The sequence below is a fragment of the Jaculus jaculus genome, chromosome 6 (genome assembly GCF_020740685.1).
Source record: "Jaculus jaculus isolate mJacJac1 chromosome 6, mJacJac1.mat.Y.cur, whole genome shotgun sequence".
NCBI lineage: Eukaryota > Metazoa > Chordata > Mammalia > Rodentia > Dipodidae > Jaculus > Jaculus jaculus.
This window is the reverse complement of record NC_059107.1, coordinates 39,812,966-39,835,627: the sequence shown is the minus strand read 5'-3', so window position 1 is coordinate 39,835,627 and position 22,662 is coordinate 39,812,966. Positions and strand designations below refer to the sequence as shown.

General features: G+C 52.8%; 1 protein-coding gene across 1 annotated transcript in view; it reads left to right on the top strand.

The window, feature by feature from the left end:
- The window catches only part of Wnt7a (Wnt family member 7A), a 58,008-nt gene extending 45,130 nt beyond the window's left edge, over positions 1–12,878 (top strand). The window contains exon 4 of the mRNA XM_004671691.2: positions 12,048–12,878. Coding sequence (XP_004671748.1) covers positions 12,048–12,527 — 480 coding nt within the window. The 3' untranslated portion in view covers positions 12,528–12,878. The remainder of the gene's footprint in view (positions 1–12,047) is intronic.
- Positions 12,879–22,662: the final 9,784 nt, after the last annotated feature.

The following is a 22,662-nucleotide window of genomic DNA, read 5'->3' as shown; positions in this document are numbered from 1 at the left end:
GAGGAGGAGTGGGAGGAGGGGAGCAGGATGAAGAGGACGAGTGGGAGGAGGGGAGCAGGATGAAGAGGACGAGTGGGAGGAGGGGAGCAGGATGAAGAGGAGGAGTGGGAGGAGGGGAGCATGATGAAGAGGAGGAGTGGGAGGAGGGGAGCAGGATGAAGAGGAAGAGTGGTGGAGGGGAGCAGGGTGAAGAGGAGGAGTGGGAGGAGGGGAGCATGATGAAGAGGAGGAGTGGGAGGAGGGGAGCAGGATGAAGAGGAAGAGTGGTGGAGGGGAGCAGGGTGAAGAGGAGGAGTGGGAGGAGGGGAGCAGGGTGAAGAGGAGGAGTGGGAGGAGGGGAGCAGGATGAAGAGGACGAGTGGGAGGAGGGGAGCAGGATGAGGAGGAGTGGGAGGAGGGGAGCAGGATGAAAAGGAGGAGTGGGAGGAGGGGAGCAGGATGAAGAGGAGGAGTGGGAGGAGGGGAGCAGGATGAAGAGGAGGAGTGGGAGTTGGGGATCAGGATGAAGTGGAGGAGTGGGAGGAGGGGAGCAGGATGAAGAGGAGGAGTGGGAGTTGGGGATCAGGATGAAGTGGAGGAGTGGGAGGAGGGGAGCAGGATGAAGAGGAGGAGTGGGAGGAGGGGAGCAGGGTGAAGAGGAGGAGTGGGAGGAGGGGAGCAGGATGAAGAGGAGGAGTGGGAGTTGGGGATCAGGATGAAGTGGAGGAGTGGGAGGAGGGGATCAGGATGAAGTGGAGGAGTGGGAGGAGGGGAGCAGGGTGAAGAGGAGGAGTGGGAGGAGGGGAGCAGGGTGAAGAGGAGGGTTGGGAGGAGGGGAAGAGGGTGAAGAGGAGGAGTGGGAGGAGGGGAGCAGGATGAAGAGGAGGAGTGGGAGGAGGGGAACAGGATGGAGGAGGAGTGGGAGGAGGGGAGCAGGATGAAGAGGACGAGTGGGAGGAGGGGAGCAGGATGATGAGGACGAGTGGGAGGAGGGGAGCAGGATGAAGAGGAGGAGTGGGAGGAGGGGAACAGGATGGAGGAGGAGTGGGAGGAGGGGAGCAGGATGAAGAGGACGAGTGGGAGGAGGGGAGCAGGATGAAGAGGAGGAGTGGGAGGAGGGGAGCAGGATGAGGAGGAGTGGGAGGAGGGGAGCAGGATGAAGAGGAGGAGTGGGAGGAGGGGAGCAGGATGAAGAGGAGGAGTGGGAGTTGGGGATCAGGATGAAGAGGAGGAGTGGGAGGAGGGGAGCAGGATGAAGAGGAGGAGTGGGAGTTGGGGATCAGGATGAAGAGGAGGAGTGGGAGGAGGGGAGCAGGATGAAGAGGACGAGTGGGAGGAGGCGAGCAGGATGAAGAGGAGGAGTGGGAGGAGGGGAGCAGGATGAAGAGGAGGAGTGGGAGGAGGGGAACAGGATGAGGAGGAGTGGGAGGAGGGGAGCAGGATGAAGAGGAGGAGTGGGAGGAGGGGAGCAGGATGAAGAGGACGAGTGGGAGGAGGGGAGCAGGATGAAGAGGACGAGTGGGAGGAGGGGAGCAGGATGAGGAGGAGTGGGAGGAGGGGAGCAGGATGAAGAGGAGGAGTGGGAGGAGGGGATCAGGATGAAGAGGACGAGTGGGAGGAGGGGAGCAGGATGAAGAGGAGGAGTGGGAGGAGGGGATCAGGATGAAGAGGACGAGTGGGAGGAGGGGAGCAGGATGAGGAGGAGTGGGAGGAGGGGAGCAGGATGAAGAGGAGGAGTGGGAGGAGGGGATCAGGATGAAGAGGACGAGTGGGAGGAGGGGAGCAGGATGAAGAGGAGGAGTGGGAGGAGGGGATCAGGATGAAGAGGACGAGTGGGAGGAGGGGAGCAGGATGAAGAGGACGAGTGGGAGGAGGGGAGCAGGATGAAGAGGAGGAGTGGGAGGAGGGGAACAGGATGGAGGAGGAGTGGGAGGAGGGGAGCAGGATGAAGAGGACGAGTGGGAGGAGGGGAGCAGGATGAAGAGGACGAGTGGGAGGAGGGGAGCAGGATGAAGAGGAGGAGTGGGAGGAGGGGAGCAGGATGAGGAGGAGTGGGAGGAGGGGAGCAGGATGAAGAGGAGGAGTGGGAGGAGGGGAGCAGGATGAAGAGGAGGAGTGGGAGTTGGGGATCAGGATGAAGAGGAGGAGTGGAGGAGGGGAACAGGATGGAGGAGGAGTGGGAGGAGGGGAGCAGGATGAAGAGGACGAGTGGGAGGAGGGGAGCAGGGTGAAGAGGAGGAGTGGGAGGAGGGGAGCAGGATGAAGAGGAGGAGTGGGAGGAGGGGAGCAGGATGAGGAGGAGTGGGAGGAGGGGAGCAGGATGAAGAGGAGGAGTGGGAGGAGGGGAGCAGGATGAAGAGGAGGAGTGGGAGTTGGGGATCAGGATGAAGAGGAGGAGTGGGAGGAGGGGAGCAGGATGAAGAGGAGGAGTGGGAGGAGGGGAGCAGGGTGAAGAGGAGGGTTGGGAGGAGGGGAAGAGGGTGAAGAGGAGGAGTGGGAGGAGGGGAGCAGGATGAAGTGGAGGAGTGGGAGGAGGGGAACAGGATGGAGGAGGAGTGGGAGGAGGGGAGCAGGATGAGGAGGAGTGGGAGGAGGGGAGCAGGATGAAGAGGAGGAGTGGGAGGAGGGGAGCAGGATGAAGAGGAGGAGTGGGAGGAGGGGAGCAGGGTGAAGCGGAGGAGTTGTAGGAAGGGAGCAGGACGAAGAGGAGGAGTGGGAGGAGGGGAGCAGGACGAAGAGGAGGAGTGGGAGGAGGGTACAGGGTGAAGAGGAGGAGTGGGAGGAGGGGAGCAGGGTGAAGAGGAGTGGGAGGAGGGGAGCAGGGTGAAGAGGAGGAGTGGGAGGAGGGTACAGGGTGAAGAGGAGGAGTGGGAGGAGGGGAGCAGGATGAAGAGGAGGAGAGGGAGGAGGGGAACAGGGTGAAGAGGATGAGTGGGAGGAGGGGAGCAGGGTGAAGAGGAGGAGTGGGAGGAAGGGAGCAGGATGAAGAGGAGGAGTGGAGGAGGGGAGCAGCGTGAAGAGGAGGAGTGGGAGGAGGGAAGCATGATGATGAGGAGGAGTGGGAGCAGGGGAGCAGGATGAAGAGGAGGACGTTTGGGAGGAGGGGATCAGGATGGAGAGGAGGAGTTATGGGAGGAGAGGGAGCAAGATTAAGAGGAGCAACGGTGGGAGGAGGGGAGCAGTAATCAGGTCTGGATCACTGCTCACCACCTCGGGTACGAATAGCCCAATACTGATGACAAGGTAGAGGATGAAGCAGCTGCCCAGTGACTCTGACCCTCAGTCTCCAGCCCTCAATGTCCTGGTCTTCCCACAGCCTGCTGGGTACTGGGAGAGGTGATTGGTGGGACCTGGGAGAGGTGGCTAGTGAGAACCTGTAATGTGACTGGTGGGAACTGAGGGATAACTAGTGGGGACTAGGAGAAGTGACTTATGGGAGGTGGGCATAATGGCTGGTAGGAACTGGCACTGAGGATCGAATATCTGCTGAGCTCCAGAGCCATGCCAGGCTTGCTAGGAAACAAAATACCAAAGAACAGTGTCCTGGAGAGGGATGGGGTGAGGCAGGATGCATCTGAGGGAAAGGTGGTACTTGTGAGGTTCTTGAAAGGCCTGAGCCCTAAAAAAAAAAATAAACAAGAAAGAAGAAATGCTTTTGGTTTTGGGTGTGGTGGCACACACCTTTAATCCCAGCACTTGGGAGGCAGAGGTAAGAGGATCACCTTGAGTTCAAGGCCACCCTGAGAATACAGAGTGAATTCCAGGTCAGCCTGCACTAGAGTGAAACCTTACCTCGGGGGCGGAGGGGAAGCCGGTTGGTCCAGGCTCTGTGGAGATGGGACACAGGAAGGCTGATCTATCCCAGGAGGCAAGAAAGCCTGATCATATGGCCAGTGGCTCTGGGCTGAGGGTCATGGACAGAAACACTGATGCCCAGTGTGGGAGCAGTATTGAAAATCGAATGGCCCTGTGAATGTTGTGGAGGGTGACAGGTGCTTTCAGTAATGGGTGCCCTGTGGCATGGAGCAAGTGGAAACTACAGGTCATGACCACTTTCCCTCCCCTCAAAACCCATTCCTGCCTCTAGGAGGTTCACCTGAATCTTCTGGGCTGCATGAGGGCCTGGCCGGCTTCGATAGTATGCATTGTTTGGTATTATGTATGAATCAAGGCATTTTTCAGAGCCGAGCTTGCCCCCAGGCTTGAGAACCCCACCCCAAGTAGTTGTGGGTTCTGGGCAGCACCTGGTACATTGTTGGCACTTCCTGGAGGACCTGTCATAGAGAGATTGATGTTTCTCCCTCTGGCGATGTGGAAAATCCTTCCTGCTTCTCCAGACAAGTTTAGGACACTGCTAGGAGACACAGCAGACTCCCACCTGCAGCCCCGCCCAGCCGGTGCGGGAACCCCCTCTTCACGGGCAGGGAGCTCACCCCTCCCCATCCAGTTCTGGTGGGCTTGGTGGAAAAGACTGCCCTATCACTGAGCAGAGCTCTGAGGCTCAGGACTGCCCCTCCTGCCAGGGCCCAGGCTCTGCCCATTAGGTACCCAGTTCACCTTTTCACCCTGTGCCAGGACAGGAATACAGAGCTTGTGGGGTAACGTGCTCAAGGACTCAAAATTACTTTTTCTAGGCTAAGCAGCGTCAACATCCTTTTCTAGGCATTCTCTCTCTCTCTTCTCTCTCTCTCTTTGAGGGGAACAGAGGCAGTCTCTTAAATTAACAATCCTCTTGTCTCAGCCAAGTTCAATTACAGGTGTGCCCCACCACACTTGGCTGCACTATTTCTATGTGTAGAGGCATCGCCTAGTTCTAGAAATCACAAAGAGGAACATCCCCTCCCTTTTGTGTATATTACACCTCAGTTAACATGGCCTCAGCCCATTGGCACTTTAGCATCTCAGCCAATACTAGGCTTGTGGTCATTTAAGGCTTTCTCAGTCTCTCATTCTGTGCTCTGGAAACCTAGTTTTTATACCAGTTTCTTTTTAGTGCTCACTCCTCTTCTGCCTAGATTCACACATTTCAGTTTGTGGAAGGGACTGATTTCTTCCTAGGACACCCCTCACATGTTCCTCTTCAGGCATACCAGGTGACTAGAGCCAGAGTTCAGACCCTTCTACCCAGATGCCCCTCTTCTTGGTCAACGGCCGTGCCTGGATGTCTGCACAGTAGCCTCAGTACACCTCGCTGTCAACCCGGATCTCTCTGCCTGCTTCCTGTTTCAGTGCAGAGCCTCCCATCTGCCAGACCCCAGTGCTGCTTCCCAGTCTACTACACTTTCAGCCCCTTCTCTTCCCCTGATGGCCCCCACCTGCCTCGGATCATATCAAGTCTGGCCTGGCCACTGGGGACCATGTTCCTTTAGGCCTCAAACCTCCTACTCTGCCCACCTGACCACCATCCAGATTGAGCTCTTGTCTGCTCTGCATGGTCACCCACATGCCTCCCTGCCCGTCTCTCAGGTTTGTCACCCTGACCATCTGCCCTCAGCACATTGCCTCTATCTCCTTCCTCCAAAGGACCACATTCCACCCCTGTAAGTGTTGGTGATCGGGGTTGAAAATGCCCCTTCCTATCCCTGTCAGTCTAGCCAGTTCTGGTGGTCCACGTGGGACCTGCACAGCACAGATCTTCTCTCCTGGAGCTGTTCCTCCTTCGCCCTGGCTCCTCGCTGGCCCTTCCTGCCCACGGTGACCAGGGGTTTCTAAGTGCACCGGGGACAGGATGAATTCCATGTCTGCTTTGGTTTAGAACTACAAGCTCAGAGGTGGCACGGGCTATACCTCAAGCTATTAGGCCTTCCAGGACCCTAGCAAGGGCGAGGCCAGCAGCACCCAGCAGGCGCTCATCATGTGAGCAGATGAAAAACACATGGGGACAGATGGCATTTTGTTCTCTTTGCAAGCAGGGGCCACACCAGTTGTCAAAGGTGGTGGGTCCCAAGGGCTGTCACAGGTGAGGCTCTCTGAAGCAGAGGCTGGGATGGTGATTCAGGACCCATCCCTACTGGAGACAGTAGACACCAAGCCTCAGAGGGGTGCTGGGGACATCTACTGCACATCTGTGCACCCTGCTTCAGGCAGGAAGGGAGACGTTCTTGTCCCCTCCTTCTTGGCGTCCAGAGGCAGTTGCCAGGGAAAGCTGCTGCTCTCTGAGCTAGGCAGGCCCTCAGGCTTCTGCACAGTGGAAGACCCTGTGTGGTCACATGCCCAGCCAGCCAGTGGGAAGGTGAAGCCTGATCCTGTGGGCTTGAGGACTCAGGACTAAATATGTACTGGACACAGGTGATGGGAAACTGCTTACAACCAGCCACGGCAAGAGTGTGTTTGCCCCACGGGAACTGGAAGCACTTGGCCAGGAGGGTTGGCTTACACTGGATGCAGAGGGCTAGTTCACAGTATCTCCTACTGCAACTGGCGGGAGGGCGGGGGGAGCTTCCTTGGAGGCAAAGTAGAATAGTCTCCCTGTGTCCATTGCAAAGAGCTCCTGGTTTCATGGGGGACACTGATAGATGGACAGCTCATCACTGTCCCCAGAGGACAGGTCTCCAACAGCCCAGGACAGCTGCAGAAATGAGGGAAGGATCCTACGACAATCAGGGGAGGCTTCACGGAGGAGGTGGCTTTTTTCCGGACATGGTAGAGTATTCGAAAGGTCTAGGTCAGGAGAGTAGTTCAGTGGCTGAGTACATGCTAAGTGAGGCCTTGGCTTTCTGCTCAGTACCACACACAAAACGAAACAAATAAACAAAAATGACCCAGAAAGCTGAGTCCAGGAGAAGTAAGGCTCCTGTTCATCTACCTTGCATGTGATTCTGGAGAACGTGTGTTGTGCATTCTGTGCAGGTCTTTTCTCCATGAAGGCACACAGCGTGATTTGTGAACCTCCTTTATTCTCCTAATGGACTTGCAGACTGGCCCTCCTCAGGAAGGGCTGGGCTGCTTCATGCTCCTCAAAAGCCACAGGAAGGGCTGAGGAGATTATTCAGAGGGAACAAGTGCTGGATTACAAAGCCTGCTGGCCTGGGTTTGATTCCCCAGAACTAGGGTAAAAAGCAGGGGGCAAAGTGGCACGTGCATCTGTGATCCCAGTGCGCCTGTGACAGCGGAAGGCAGAGCCAGGAGAATCCAAAGCTCAAGGGCTAGACTCCTTCACAGCAGCAAGAGACCCTGCTGCAAAGAAGGTGGGGCACAGTCAAGGTTGTCCTCTGACCTCTACATACGTGCTGTGATATGCACATGCAAGTACGCATATGCACTTATATGTGCACACAAACGGACACACTCATCAATAAAGACCATTGTTTTAAGCTGAGAGTGTCCACATTTGTTGAGCCCAAAGCTGCAGATGCTGCCTCTGTGAGGTTGGGTAACATGCAGGACAAGCTTCCCCATGGCCTTACAGTCTGAAGCAGCTATATGGGTTGCATTTGGACTTTCTAAAATAGTGACAAAAAAATCAACCTTCTGGGGCAGGAGAGATGGCTTAGAGGTTAAGGCACTTGCCTGTAAAGCCTAAGGACCCAATTTCGATTCCCCAGTACCCACATAAGCCAGATGCACAAAGTGGCACATGCATCTGGAGTTTGTTTGCAGTGGCTAGAGGCCCTGGCACTCCCATTCACTCTATCTTTCTCTCTCTCAAAATAAGTAAATAAAATTTTAAAAAGTAAAAAAAAAAAAAAAAATCAACCTTCCAGATAAGCAATGGGCAGGTACAGAACCAGAGGCCTGGGAAGGGCATAGCCATACAGATCCCCTCAGTCAGGGGTGGACTCTACCATCCTGGCCACGGAGAAGCCACACAGATCCCCCCAGTCGGGGAACATGACAGGGAAGGAGCTTGTGGCACAGGTTAGCACGTGGACGAGCCTAGAACTCTTCACAAAATGAGAACAGAGCTGGATGCACAAAAGGCTCCTTTAATAGGGATGCTTGAACAGGCCAGTCCATAAAGTAGGAAAGTAGCTTAGTGCTTGGCTAGAATGAAATAAGGGAAACAAGGTGTTACTGGAATTGGCAGGGGGGTTCTTTGGGAGTGATACATGCAGTCTAAAATTGTACTGAAGTGATGATGGCACTGCTCTGAGGACGCAGTAGTATTGACTTGTGTATCTGACATGGGAGAACCATCTCCCATATGAAGCCATTGCAAAAGGTTTTGCTAACCCCATAGCACAAAGCTAATGGTTCCAAAGAATGCCACAGTACCTGTGGTGGCTGAATTGGTAGAATTCAGACAGGATGTCCCAGCAGGAGCTATGGTCTTTGATAAGTGGCATAGCCTAATGAGGCCCAATGGGCAGCAACTGCCAGAACATTCTTCTTGCCCTCTGACCTCTCCCAGTATGTTCCAGGGGCCAATCCCACCTGATGGGCCTGCCGAGGCCAGACCTAGACTCGTGCATTATTCTCTCCTGCATTTCCCTATAGCCTTGGAGGACACTGGGTTGAGTGGTAGACATCAGCATGCTTTATACAGTGGATCTGAGACCCAGAAGTGCAGCCTGGTAAGGGAATAGTCTACAACGCCCCTGATAAACTAACTACCTTTGAGTATTTCCTGAGCATCTGCTGAGTGCCAGCCCTGGGCAGATGCCAGAGACAGGTCACTATGGGGCTGCAAAGCCTCCGCCAGCTGAACCTGAAGCATGGGTAAGAGGGCAATGAATCAATCTTCTCAGGCAGCTCAGAACAGGCAGCCGACCTGGCTTTGAGGGGTGCAAGCTGTGATGAAAGAATTCAGATGTGACCTGGACACATTGTTGTCCCCTGCTTCGGGGAGAAGGCTGGCTGCCCGCTGGGTGACCAGCCCTGGCCAGGGCAGCTGTGATCCTCTCCAGCTTTCTGTGGATATAATGTGATCCCTGAGGCTCTCAGAATGCAGGGTCAGCAGAGTTGGGCTGGGTGTCACCTGATTAAGGGCCCATTCAATGCCACCACAGCCCCAGGCCATCTATCAGTGGCTGCAGAGGAAGAGGAAGGCCACGTGCATGGGGGATGCTGTCTGAGGCAGGAGTGGCCTCTATACCTGTAGGGCCCTGGAGCCCGGCCTTTAGCTCAGGACCCATTGCCCAGGGTTGTGGCAGAAAGAGTAAACAGACGGCTTTCTCACTAAAACCTTCTAAGTCTACCTACTGCCTTTTCAAATCAAGGTGGTTTTTCTAGTATAAGGACATACGACATGATTCAGCCATTTAGCCCTTTTGATGAAAACATTCAAGATCTTTTTCTAGCCATCATCTCTGAAAACCACCATTCTCAGCCGCCACAAGACGAACTTTCAGGCTCCATGCATGAAGAAGACCACGTAGCATTGGCCTCTCTGTGCCTGCTTGTTTCCCTTCCTACTATGGTCTTCTGTTCCACCTGCATTGTTACAAATGACAATAGTTTGCTCTGTTTGTGGCTGAGTAGTATTCCCTGTGCCTGTGGACTGCCGTCCATCAGCTCACAGACACTTGGCTGGTTTCCAGTCCTTGGCCGTTATGTCTAAGTGCAGCAGTGAGCATGGGTGTGCAGGGTCTGTCACGCTGATTTGGAGGGACACCCAGCAGCAGGGTTTCCTGGGAATGCTCTGTTTAATTTTATGAGGAGTGTCCATGCTGACTGACATTATAGTCGTACCAATTCACATTCTCACCAACAATGTGCATAGGGCCCCCTTCCTCCGCATCTCTGCTAGCACTTGCTAACTTTTGTCTGTCTGGTTAAAATGGAGTGAGATCACAATCAGCTTTACACTCTGAAACCTATTCCCTTTGGTAGGCTCCTTCCATTTCCTCCAAGCCCCTCATACCCACTAATCCACCTTCCATCTCCATGGGTTTGGCTCTTCTGAATGTTGCCCATAAATGGACTCTGGCAATACGCAGCCTTCTGAGACCAGTTTCTTTCATTCAAAATGTTTCCAAGGTCCATCTATGTTGCAAATGTATCAGCACCTCATTTCTGTGCATGGCTAATTAATATCTCATTACATAGTATACATGTCTGTTTGTCAGGCATCAGGTAGTAGATATTCGTGATTTTCCCCAACCTGGTAGCTATTAGAATTGCCAGTGTTCACATTCACATACAGGCTTTTAGGTAGGTGTGATTTCTCTTTGCGGGCGGGTATATGCTGTGAGAAGAATTGCTGGGTTGGAGACAACTCTACATGCACATTTCTGAGGAAGTGCGGACTATTTTCCAAAGGGACTGTGCAGTTCTCCCTCCCACCAGCAGCGCCGAGGGCTCTCATTGGCCGCAGGCTCGCCCACACTTGGGACTGTTTGCTGTGCCGCGTGCTGAGTGTGAAGCAGGACCTCGTTGTGATTTGATTTGCATTTTCCTGTTAGCCTGTGTGCTCAGCACTTTTCATGTGCTTGGCTATTATACCCTTTGCAGTTTCACAAATTGAAAGAGACTGTTTATGTGCAAAAATGTAGAGAGCATCGTGTTCATTTAAAGAATAATTATCAAGCAGAATTCTTGTCATACTTGATCATGAAAGAGAACACTGCCACTCCGACTTCAGGGACCTGGGGTGGCCCCTGGACAGCCACATCCCCTCTCCTTGAAATCTGTGAACCTCGTTTCTTTACTGTTAATTATTTTTTAAAAATATTTTTATTAACTTATTTGAGAGAGATACAGAGATAAGCAGGTAGAGAGAAAGAGAATGGTCTTGACAGAACCTCCAGACACTGCAAACAAACTCCAGACACAGGCGCCCCCTCGTGCATTTGGCTTACATGGGTCCTGGGGAGTCGAACCCAGATCCTTTGGCTTTTGCAGGCAAGCACCTTAACTGCTAAGCCATCTCTCCAGCCCCTACTGTTAATTATTTTGAATGGGAAATACCCCCAACAGCTTCACGTGATTAAACCTCAGACTTGGTTCTCAGCTGGTGGAGCCCGCAGGAAGTGGAGCCCTGCTGGAAGGGACACGTTACTGGAGACAGGCCTTGGGGAATCATGGCCCCGCCTCACTGGCCAATGCTAGCAAGCTCTACTTCTTCCCCGCTGGTGTGGAGATGCGGTGCCCAGTGGTCTTGCTCCTGCCATGCTTTCCCCGCCATGATGAAACTTCCCCTCAAAGCTGTAAGCCAGCAATAAGCCCTTTCCTTCCATCAGCTGCTTCTGGTCAGGCGTTTTGTCCAGGCAATGAGAAGGTACCTGGAGCGGTGTAACTGTCTCCCATCAAGACTCCTCAGCAATCACAGTTCAGGTCTGCTGCCCTTTGCGCTTGACTCAAATGAAACTATTCTGCAGATGTCTGTTGTGACTAACTTTTTTTTTTCCACTCTGTTTCTGGGGCTGTTTCTGTGCGTGGGGCTCACTGTCTCTGCCCTGCCAGGTTCCCTTGTGGGCTTGTATAGCTACCTGGCCATTCTTCCACCAGCAGGCATCACTTGTGCCTGGGCTGGAGCTGCTAGGGCTCGGCTGCTTCACGCATTCTTGGCCCTGCCTCTTGGCATAGGCCGTGTGTGTCTGCGGGGTGTGCAGGAGAGGAGAAAGCTGCCTGGGTCAGAGGAGTTGGCGTTTTTGTCTTTGTAAGATAAGGGAAGTGAGATACGTGCCTGTGCCGGATTTGCGTATCTCAGACAGGGTCTGAGCCACACCGAGGCAGGACGCAGTGGATAGCCATCCCGGCTTTGGGGCCAGCTTCTACCCCAGTGGTCAGGACAAGTGCAACGGGTCACTACTTTGATTCTCACCCAGTGTTGCCAGGCGCTGCAGGTTTACCAAGAAGCCCATCTTTTACAGTGAACCCTTCTAGGTTACGAATGTGGTCTGCAATTGCTCTTAGACCTATACAGGCCATAGAGCACCAATGTGTCCTTGGACAAGGCTGGGCTGGTATTATGGAACTAAGCAGGACGTAGGAGCCAAAGAGTAACAGGGCATACAATCCAGGTGAGGCATTGTTGCCAGGATGGGAGGTAAAGGGACTGGGGCCCGCGTGTCTTGTACCAAAAATAAAGCTACAGCTGGCTGAAGGGGCCAGGAGGGGTGGGCTGGGGTCCACCCTTGGCCAGGCCTGCAGTGACGGAATGCTGTGCTCTTTCCCGCCTGCCCCAGATCCTGGAGGAGAACATGAAGCTGGAGTGTAAGTGTCACGGGGTGTCTGGCTCCTGCACCACCAAGACATGCTGGACCACACTGCCGCAGTTTCGCGAGCTGGGCTATGTGCTCAAGGACAAGTACAACGAGGCCGTCCACGTGGAACCCGTGCGCGCCAGCCGCAACAAGCGGCCCACCTTCCTGAAGATCAAGAAGCCCCTGTCCTACCGCAAGCCCATGGACACAGACCTAGTGTACATTGAGAAGTCGCCTAACTACTGTGAAGAGGACCCAGTGACGGGCAGCGTGGGCACGCAGGGCCGGGCCTGCAACAAGACAGCCCCCCAGGCCAGCGGCTGTGACCTCATGTGCTGCGGCCGTGGCTACAACACGCACCAGTATGCCCGCGTGTGGCAGTGTAACTGCAAGTTCCACTGGTGCTGCTACGTCAAGTGCAACACGTGCAGCGAGCGCACCGAGATGTACACGTGCAAGTGAGCGGCCGCTGGGCCGCCGCAGGCAGATGGCCGAGAGGACCCGGCTCCTCCGAGCTGCAGTGTCCCTGAGGCCACTGCCTGAATACTCACAGGGAGCCACAGAAGCACTGAGCTTGTCTTTTCTGCTGAGAGGGGGCCTGTGGGAAGAATGTCTCAGAGCCTTAGCCCATTCTGTTCCACATCCAATGCTGCTCCACCCTTCCCCAGACACCGCCCAGGACAACTCCGTGGCGGGAACAAAGTTTTCTGCGGCAGGAGCTCTGGATCCCTGGGCCTCGTCATAGCAATATTTAACAATTTATTCTGATAAGAAATAATATTAATTTATTTAATTAAAACAGAATTCTTCCAACTCATCGGGATCCGTTTTCTGCAATCAAAGTGGACTGTGGGATTTCCTGGTGGGATGATTGTGTTGCTAGGACTGTGAGCCAGGTAGAAGTGTATAGACTGACTCCTCATGCAGACATTTCTACTAGCTGATTTTGCAAGCACCCTCTTTGCAGCACTAGATGTTTAAGTATGAAGAGCAGGCATCCTTTATACATATATAGATATATATATACACACACATTTATATTTTTTTGCTGTTTGCTGCTACTTGTCCAGAATTTAAGATGGTCCAGATTTGGAGACATTCTTCTCCCAGATATGTCCCCCATCGTTTTGCCCTCCCCAGTTTACACCTTGCCATTAGAAAAAGTCCCCTTTGGAATAGAGTGCCCGAAGGAACAATAATAATAAACTCTAGCAGTTTCCATCTTCTGGAAAGTGAGCCACTGGATAAGAGGTTTTGTAAGAGACTATTTTTCTATGAATATTTTATTTATATGGAGTCTGACTGTGTTGTCCCATGGCCTGTGATTCTTCTTAACACTGGTTATCACTGGGGGCGGGGGGAGTCTGGGTGTGGGGGCATGTCATTCAGGGATCCTCACACAGCTGTGCTTTCTATCGAGTTCCATCTGCTGGGGGACCACAGCAGTTCCCAGAGGCCTGAGGCTGGGGTGTCATTAACCAGGAAGAAGTCAAGCCTCCCACCAGCCTCAGCCTGCTTAATCTCAGGCCTTTAAGTGGGATCACTCTACAGTGACCTTGGGACATGGCCTCATGATGAGCTATTGTGGTGGGCAGGTCTTTGTCCTACAATACTGTGTGACCAACAGAGAGATCACCGGGATCTGCAGGCAGAGGCCAGCTCAGGGACCCAAACACTCCACTAGAATAGCCCAGCGACCACCTGTGTCCCTTCAAATGAGGTATAGTTCTCAGAGCAGGGGGCGGAAGGTGGGGCCTGAGCAGCCTGGGGTGACTGCTGGGAGGGGGAGGGGGTGCACTGGGCCTCTGTGGCAAGCCCAGCTGCACGGGTGCCTCTCATCTGAAAGCCCGCTTCAGAACTCTGTGGGTGTTCTCACGTGTGTCCACTTGTATTCCCACCTGTGTGTGCATACACACATGCACACACGCAGCCACTCGTGTGAGTACACCTGTCCAGAGTACTTGTGTGTCTGTGTGTCCAGGTGCCTGGGTGAGTAGGTCATCTGCATGGAGCTGTTCATGTGCCTGAGCACCTGGAGTCCCCACAGTGTTATTGGGGTGTCTGTGCTTGCAGGCGACATGAAAAGCAGATGGTAGGGAACTGTTTTGATTGTGTTGAGCTGCCAAGAGATGGCACCTCTGAACTCTATTTACATCTGCTAGTGAAACAAAGACACCTGTGAGATCACAGCCCAGAGCCTTATGGCCTTGTGAGATGGAAACTCTTCAGTGCCTGGGCCATGTCCAATTCCTTCTCTGGGTTACAGCATGGCAAATAAGCATGGCCAGATAGTTGGTTTCTTCCCTTGAGTGACATTTTATATACATGTATATGTTGTGTATATAGTATGAGTGGCATGTATATGTGTATACGTAAGTACAGACACACATGTTGCACGTGTAGAAGCCACAGGAAATTACTCTTTCACTATCACTAATCAGTGTGCTTCCTTAAGACAGAGTCTCACTGAAACCAGAACTGCCTTCCCCCGCCCCCCCACCTGCCGAGGTAGGGTCTCACTCTAGCCCAGGCTGACCTGGAATTCACTATGTAGTTTTGGGGTGGCCTCAAACTCACGGCAATCCCCTACCTCTGCCTCTCCCTCTGCCTCCCAAGTGCTGGGACTAAAGGCATGTGCCACCACGCCAGGCCACTAGAAGTGTCATTTGTGGTCAGGCTGGCTGATCAGCAAGCCTGAGAAATTCTCCAGTCTCCACTCCCCACAGGACTGGAGTCACAAGGGTGTGTGTCCACACCCGCTTGTTCACATGAGTGCTGGAGAAATGAGCTCAGAGGGAGTCAGGCCCGCATGCTTGTGTGGCGTTGTATTATTCGCTTCGTGCTACTGAGACAAAGCACCCGACCAAAAGCAGCTGATGGGAAGAAGGGTTTTATCTTGGCTCACAGTCTCAGGGAAGCTTCATGATGGCAGGGGAAGGCATGACATGGGCAGAGGCCAGACATCACCTCTGCCACAGCAGGTAGGAAATAGCAGGAGAATGAGGGCATCTAGACCCATGAGGATAACACCAGAGTGAGCTTCCAGCCTGGGCCCATAGCACACTATAGGTATCCAGCCCTGAGACCTGCCTTCTCTTTAGATCCCCAGCCTAACCATGCTCTCTGCCTGGGCTTTTCTCTATATGACATCAGGATCATAATGCCCACCCCAGGTCTGTTGTGACTGTGGGGAACTTTGAGTTGCAAAACAGTGGATGAAGGCAAGAGATTGTTAGCATCAGTCATGATAATAGCTATTACTATTCATCCCACAGTGACAGAATTCTTCTTGTCCAGCTTAAGGTAAAGGCAGTTGTCTCTGTAATGGCAAAACCTATTCTTTCTTCCCTCTGTTTTATTCCTAATGTGACTTTTCAACAAAACTAATGTTAAGAAGGTCAGAATTTTAAGAAGCTAAATCGTAACATCAGGCCCAAGTCTGATGCTGAAAGCATAGATGGCCAGGATCTGATAGGAATGCACTTTAGGTAAGTGGTCAATATAGACCAATTTTGGCTTGGGGAAATGTGTACTTGTAGAATAAATAATCCATGGCTGATTTTCTCAGAGCTAAAGGCTGAAATAGGGCCTTATATATGCTGGGCAAGTGTTCTCCCACTAATCCAAATCCCCAGCTCTGGTTTATCAAGAATGGCCTAATGTCAGGGTCTCCAAGTACAACCTCCCACTTTGGGCATATTGACAAAAACCCCATGGAGGTGTGAGGCAAAACATGACTGCAGACTGAATCTTGCCTCTGTGTCATCAGCTCAAGCCTGACCTGGACCAACTCTCTTGTTTTAGAGATGGAAAAACTGGAGCTCGGAGAGGAGCAGGTCTAACTTGCAAGCCACACAGCATGATCAGACCAGGAGAGATTGTGCCCAGGCTTTGTGCTTCCTGGCCATGGCCTTTTGTCACCACACCACACCAGCTAAGGGGACACACTCAGTTTGGAGGAGGGGAGGTTTAAAAGGATAAAATTCCCCTAGTCATACACAGAAGCCTCGAGTTTAAAACTAGCTCAAGGCTCCATAGAGCAAGAAGTGGGCTTTCCCAGGAGTCCCGAAAAGACGAGCTGGTGCCTGACCCATGCTGCACAGTGGCTCTTTATGTGGGTGCCCGCGTAAGTAGCATGTGAAGGAATAGGGCATGAAGAGAGGGTAGGAAAGAGAGAGTGAGGAAGAATGAAGCAGGGGCATGGATGGGAGGGTAGAGGAGTAGGTGGGTAGAAAAGGGGAAGCAAGGATGGACAGATGTGAAGGGAATCCCTCAGCAAGACCTAGAGTCAAGAGAGTCTGGGTGAAGCTTTTCCATACAGAAGCAGGGTGCCCCCTGCACACCTGCAGACAAGTCCAAACGACATGTCCCGAGCTTCCAGGGATCCTCTTATTCCCACTTCACAGAAGAGGGAAGGACAGATACGCTGCAGGGAAGGGAGGAGCGAGGGCTGTAGCCTGATTGGCTGCACCTCAACACCTGAGCCTGGGCTTTCCGCCACCTCCAACACAGGCTTGAGGGCTACGGAGAGAACTACGCAGCAGACTGCCTGGGATAGTTAGAGCCTCTCTTCTGCATTTGGCACATCTATCCGGACAGTGAGCTCTGGCTCGGCCTCCAAAGGCATTCAGTGGCTGCCCGCCCCTTCCCGCCACACACACACCTGGAAGAGCAGCACAGCCAGCTCCCAGGGCGCTCCGCTTCACACACGTACATCAAGCCAGCCTCCAAGCTCTGGCCAGACCAGTCCGTACCCCGCCCACCGACAGCTGGTAGATAAAATAAACACCCTCTGACACACCCAGCCAGTAGCCTTCTGCACAGCAGGAGAAATGCCATTCATGAGTTAAGTGCTCGGGGCCAAACAAGTGCTGGGGATTTCTATGCTTCCCCACTGCCACAACTACTGTCTGCAGCCTGGAACCACTATGGCCCTTGGCCCCTTGTATATCCTGCATCTTTCTTATTCCCCCTACCCAAAGCACAGGCCTGCTTTTCCCCATCTGAGCAACACTAGTCCTCTGAGCCGCCTCTGTACACTGCTGCTGGAGTAGAAATTATGAGGACACCCACACAAAGCCCCGGTTGCCAGGCCACTGCAACAGAGCATGCTCCCTCACAGGGCTCCAGAGCCAGCTAGAAGGCAGAGAGATGCAGAGAGTCACCCACATGACAAGTCATTGAGGCACAGACCCGGAACCTAAATCCTTGACTCCATGACCAGGGCTTTCTTCCTACTTGGGAATCAGTCGGCTGTGTTGAGTAAGAAATCACCCCAGGGCTCACTGTCTTTAAACAGTAAAGATGGTGACGTGTTCCCTCACAATGGAGACACCTACTGAGCAAAGCATTGCTAAGTAATTCTGCCGTGGTATGTGCGTGTCACAGAGTGCTTGGACATAGTCTTCGTGGTATAGCACCGCACATGGAAACCACACGCTAGACTCTGCTCTGGTCTGCAGACCTTATTTCATGGGACTGTGGTTTGATGGACAGATGACATACAGAAAACAAACAGGTGGTGGGCACTTGTAACCCAGTGTCTGTGTATCTAAACACAGAAGATACAGTAGTGAGCTGGCACGTACCTGTAGTTATGTGAGGAAGGAAGATTAAGAGGTTCAAGGCAGGGCTGGAGAGATGGCTCAGAGGTTAAGGCACTTGCCTGCGAAGCCTAAGAACTCATGTTCAAATCTCCAGGTCCCACGTAGCCAGACGTACAGTGACGCAAGCACGCAATGTCGCACATGTGCACGAGGGGCATGTGTGTCTGGAGTTTGTTCACAGGGTTGAAAGTCCTGGCATGCCCATTCCCTCTCTCTCTCTCTCTCTCTCTCTCTCTCTCTCTCTCTCTCTCTCTCTCTCCAACATTAAAAAAAAATAAAAAGAGGTTCAAGGCCAAGTGAGGCTACATAGTAAGTTTGAAGGGAGCCTGGACTATATAGTAAGAGCCTGTGTCAAAATTTAAAAAGTTGAGGACTGGAAAGATTGCTGAGTTGGCTAAAGTCACTTGCTTGCAAAGCCTGCTGGCCCAGATTGTTGATTTCTCAGTACCTATGTAAGGCCAGATGCACAAAGTGGTGCATTGTTTGGGGTTCATTTATAGCAGCAAGAGATCCTGGCACACCCATACCATCCCCCCCCCCCGGCAAATTAAAAATACAAATAAATAACTTTTTAAAGATAAGAGAAAATGAAGAAAAAGTACAGTAAAAACAGGAGATAATAGTTATTTTGAGCTATGTTATAATTTCATGGAAGCACCATGGGGCATACAGTCCCTGTTAACCAAAGCATCATGATATGGCACATGACCATAGACTTCGTTCCTGAGTCCTGGGTGTGATGAGCAGTTCTGGGTTGGGCCAGCTTCCTTTAGGTACCTACAGTGCATCAGATGTGGGCCAGGTAGGCACCATGCTGATCTGGGCAGAACTCTCATGTTAAGCTGGTTTGGAAGCACGTCCTCCAAGACAACTAGGTCTCTCTTCCACATGGCTTCATCCTCCAGCAGACCACTGCTTCCCATCTGAGGCCAAGGAGCCCACTGTGGAAACACATGTCCCCAGGCTCCTCAAGACCCAGGCTCAGAACAGGCACCAAGGCAGCTGAAGCAGGTGCCAGGGTCAGCCCAAAGTCAAGGCATGGAAGCAGATGCATGGGGACAGGAACGAGAGCCATTTCTACTTGACCACACACCTGGTGTGAAGACGATGTCAGAGAAGAGTGCCTTGTCACGGACTGCAGAAATGTAGCTGCACTCCAGATCTCAGCCTCTCACCATCCTGCCTTTACTCCTAGATCTTGTCACCCTCCACCCCAGCCATCAGCAGAATGCACTTGATTGTATCTCAAACTCCACCTAAACCTAATCTCTCTCTCTGTCTCTCCAAACCCACCAACTATTCAAGGGTCTGAGGCTGTCTTGCTTCCCAGAACTTTTAGAGTAGAGATGATAGGCTCAACTTCCTATCCCTCTACACCTTCCCACTCTTTCCTTTAACATGGCCTGCAGCAGCCACCCAAGGGGGGCGGGGCACAGGATACAGGCAATAGAGCCAGAAAAGAAAGGCCCTTGAGTCCCTGAATGGTCACCTGGAAGATAGCCACCTACTGACCGGGCTCACCAACAGGGAAGAAACCTATGTCTACCATGGGATCAGAAAGGCTCGTTAAGCTCCAGCCCCCATGGCCTGCCTTTTCCTTTTGTCCTTCACAAGCCCACTTCCATCTGCCCTGAACTTCTGAAGTGTTGTTCCCCCTAAACAGGGCTTGACTCAAACACAAGCATCTCAGTGTCCACGTCCCAGCTTCCTGACCTTTGTTCATCTGCCTTTCTTTCTTCCTTTTTTCTCTTTCTTTCTTCCTTCCTTCCTTTCCTCCTGTCTGTTTTTCTTTCTTGGAGGCAGTCACCGCCAGCCACCCATTTATAAGAAAAAGGGCAGCCCGGTTATGAAGAGCACAGAGCAGGGTGTGGCGGCGCACGCCTGTGTTCCCAGCACTTATGAGGTGGAGGCAGGAGGGTTAAGAGTTCAAGGAGGTCTTCCTTAGTTACTTAGTGGGTTTAAGGCCAACCTAGGTTACATGAATGTTCTCAAAAAAAAAGCCAGGCGTGGTGGCGCGCGCCTTTAATCCCAGCACCCAGGAGGCAGAGGTGGGAGGATGGCTGTGAGTTTGAGGCCACCCTGAGGCTCCATAGTGAATTCCAGGTCAGCCTGAGCTAGAGTGAGACCCTACCTCAAAAAAAAAAAAAAAAACCACACACACACAGAAAAGGAGATAAATAAATAGTATGAACAGTGAAGCCAAATTCCCTGGGTTCCCACGTGGCTGTGTGTTCTAGGGCAGCTCATATAACCTCTCTGTGCCTGCATTTCTCTAATGGTGAAATAGAGGCAACAATAGGCCTATGGTGATGATTGTCTGGCCATTGCAAGACCAGAAGGGTGAGCTGTTGGAAGTTCATGGTCACTAGGCTTCATGGAACAGAACTGTAATGCAGCTCTGGGACCCATGCCCAGCACATGGTGGAGATAGCGAGCATTTGTTGATTAGGAATAAAGTGACGCTCCTCAGGCCCCTGCCTAATGGGCCCTGGAGTGCCCAAAGCGGGCATGAGGGGCGAGGATCTGGAAGACTAGAGGCCTGCCCGTCTTCAGGGCTGTCAACTGCTCCAGGGCTGACTGGGGCCCCTTGACACAGCCAGAGGCACATCTGCTCCGCTGGCAGGGCTACTGGTAGCCACAGTAACGCTCTTGGGCCCAGAAGAATGTGCTACAGACAACAGGAGAGTGCAGTCGCCACCCCCAGCTTAGTTCGAGGTGGCAGAGAAGGCCTCCCGCCACCCATACACACACATACGCACAGAGCCACAGTCTCACACACACACACACACACACACACACACACAGAGCCACAGTCACACAAAGACACTGAGCTAGAGGCCCAGAGGGACCCCAGAGCCAAGGCGCAGAGCAGACACTTGAAAGGGAAATGGGAAACACAACGAGCCAACAGTCCAGTCCCAGGCGAACAACACCAGTGGCTCCCAGAAACACATAGCAGCCAACTGACGGATATCAAGGCACCAGCCATGTTGGCTCACACCTATGAGCCCAGCCTCAGAGGTTAGGAGGCGGAGGTGAGAGGATGGGGCGTTTGAGCTCAGCCTGAGTTATATGGTGCAATCCTGTCTTTAAAGGTGGACGAACAGATCTTATATTCACAAGGGACGCAATGTGGGTATCTATGCAGATGGAAGATGCTGACAGGGCCAGAGGAGGCTGAGCCGGACTCTCACGTGAGAACTGCAGCTTGGCCTTCACTCTGCCTATGATTCCTGGTCCCCAGTGTCCATACACCCACGTTCATGAAGGGACTGGGGGATATAAGGTTGGAGTGATACCCGTGCCATGTTCCTTAGCAGGCTACATTCTCACAACAGACACTTGGATATGAAGAGACACCATCTGAGGCCCAAGAGTGTTCAGAGCCTTGCTTGGCCTCTGCCTTAAATATATATATTTTATTTATTTATTTGAGAGAGAAAGAGGCAGTGAGACAGGGTCAGAGAGAGAGAGAGAGAGAGAGAGAGAGAGAGAGAATGGGCACACCAGGGCCACCAGCCACTGCAAACAAATTCCAGATGCATGCGCCCCCTTGTCCATCTGGCTTATGTGGGTCCTGGGGAATCAAACTGGGGTCCTTTGGCTTTGTAGGCAAATGCCTTAGCCACTAAATCCCCTCTCCAGCCCTTGGCCTCTGCCTTTTAAGAGTAACATGCTTCCCCAAAACCCTGCACCCAGTGCATAACTCTGGACTCTACTCCTAGATCTTCCCTCCCTTATGTGGAAAAGCCGGCATGTGAATCAGCATTCCATTACTGTAACAGAACACCAGAGATGATGACTCATGAGGAGGAAAGGGTTATCTGGGTGAGTTCAGTCCTACCCCCTTGACCTCCTTGCTTTGGGCCTATAAGGAGGCAGCGCACCATGTGGGAGCATGTGAGAGGACAAAACTGCTTGCCACACTGGCTCACCATTAAAATGAAAGAATTCAACTCCCCTGAGACCACACACACACACAGTGTCCAGAGGGTCCAAATGGCCCAGCCCTGCTTCCCCGGCATCGCCACATCCTCACTTGCTTGCTAAATCCAGTTGGGTTTCCTGGTCCCCTTTAGCAATCACTGCCTGACATGCCAGTGTGTCACTCCCTTTTGCCACCTCAACCCCTGCCCCATTCCATCTGTCTTCCTGCCCCTAACCAAGCTGGTCATCAAGCCGCACACGTGCTTATTGACTGGCTTTGGGGGACGAGGCATATGCGTGTGGTGGTTTATATCAATTTGACGGGACTTAAAATCACCTAGGACCCTTTGGGCAAGCCTGTGAGGAATTGTCTGGATTAAATGAATTGACGTGAGAAGATCTTAACTATGGGCAGCATTGCCCCAGGGGCCGAGGGTCCTGGACTGCCTAACAAGAAGAGGGCTGGCTGGGCAGCAGTGCCCATCACTCTGCACCACCTCCTGTGGACTGGATGTGACCAGCTGCTCATTCTCCTGCTGTCCCCAATGGGATGGACTGCAATCCCAAACTGTAAAAGCCAAAATAAACGCTTTCTCCCTTGAGCTGATTTTTTTCCAGGACTTATCCCAGCCCCATGATGGAAGCCCAGAGCAGAGCCTGTGTGCCTTCCCAACATTCCCTGAAGGAACTCGGAGGCTGGATAACTTAGGGCCACCCTGGCACTTAGGAGCGCCCACTCAACTTCTTCCCAGAGCCCCAATGGCTGCCATGAGTCACAGTGGTGTTCTTAACGGGAAACAAGGCGTAGGCGGTAGAGGTAGAGGAGCCAACAGCATGTGTGCTTGAACCACTCCCCACAGGCCCAGCACCCTCTCCTCCCTGCAACTAGAAGGCTCTATAAGAGAGTCCCTGGGGAACAGTGGGTAGGAGCGGGGCCCTTTCATGCCCCCATCCAGATGGGAAGAAGCAAAAGTGCCTTGCCCTCCTCTTCAATGGAAGAGCCATAAGGGGAGCCCGGGCCTGCCTAGTCTCTCCACGTGCTTTCCCAGATGGCTACAAGCCAA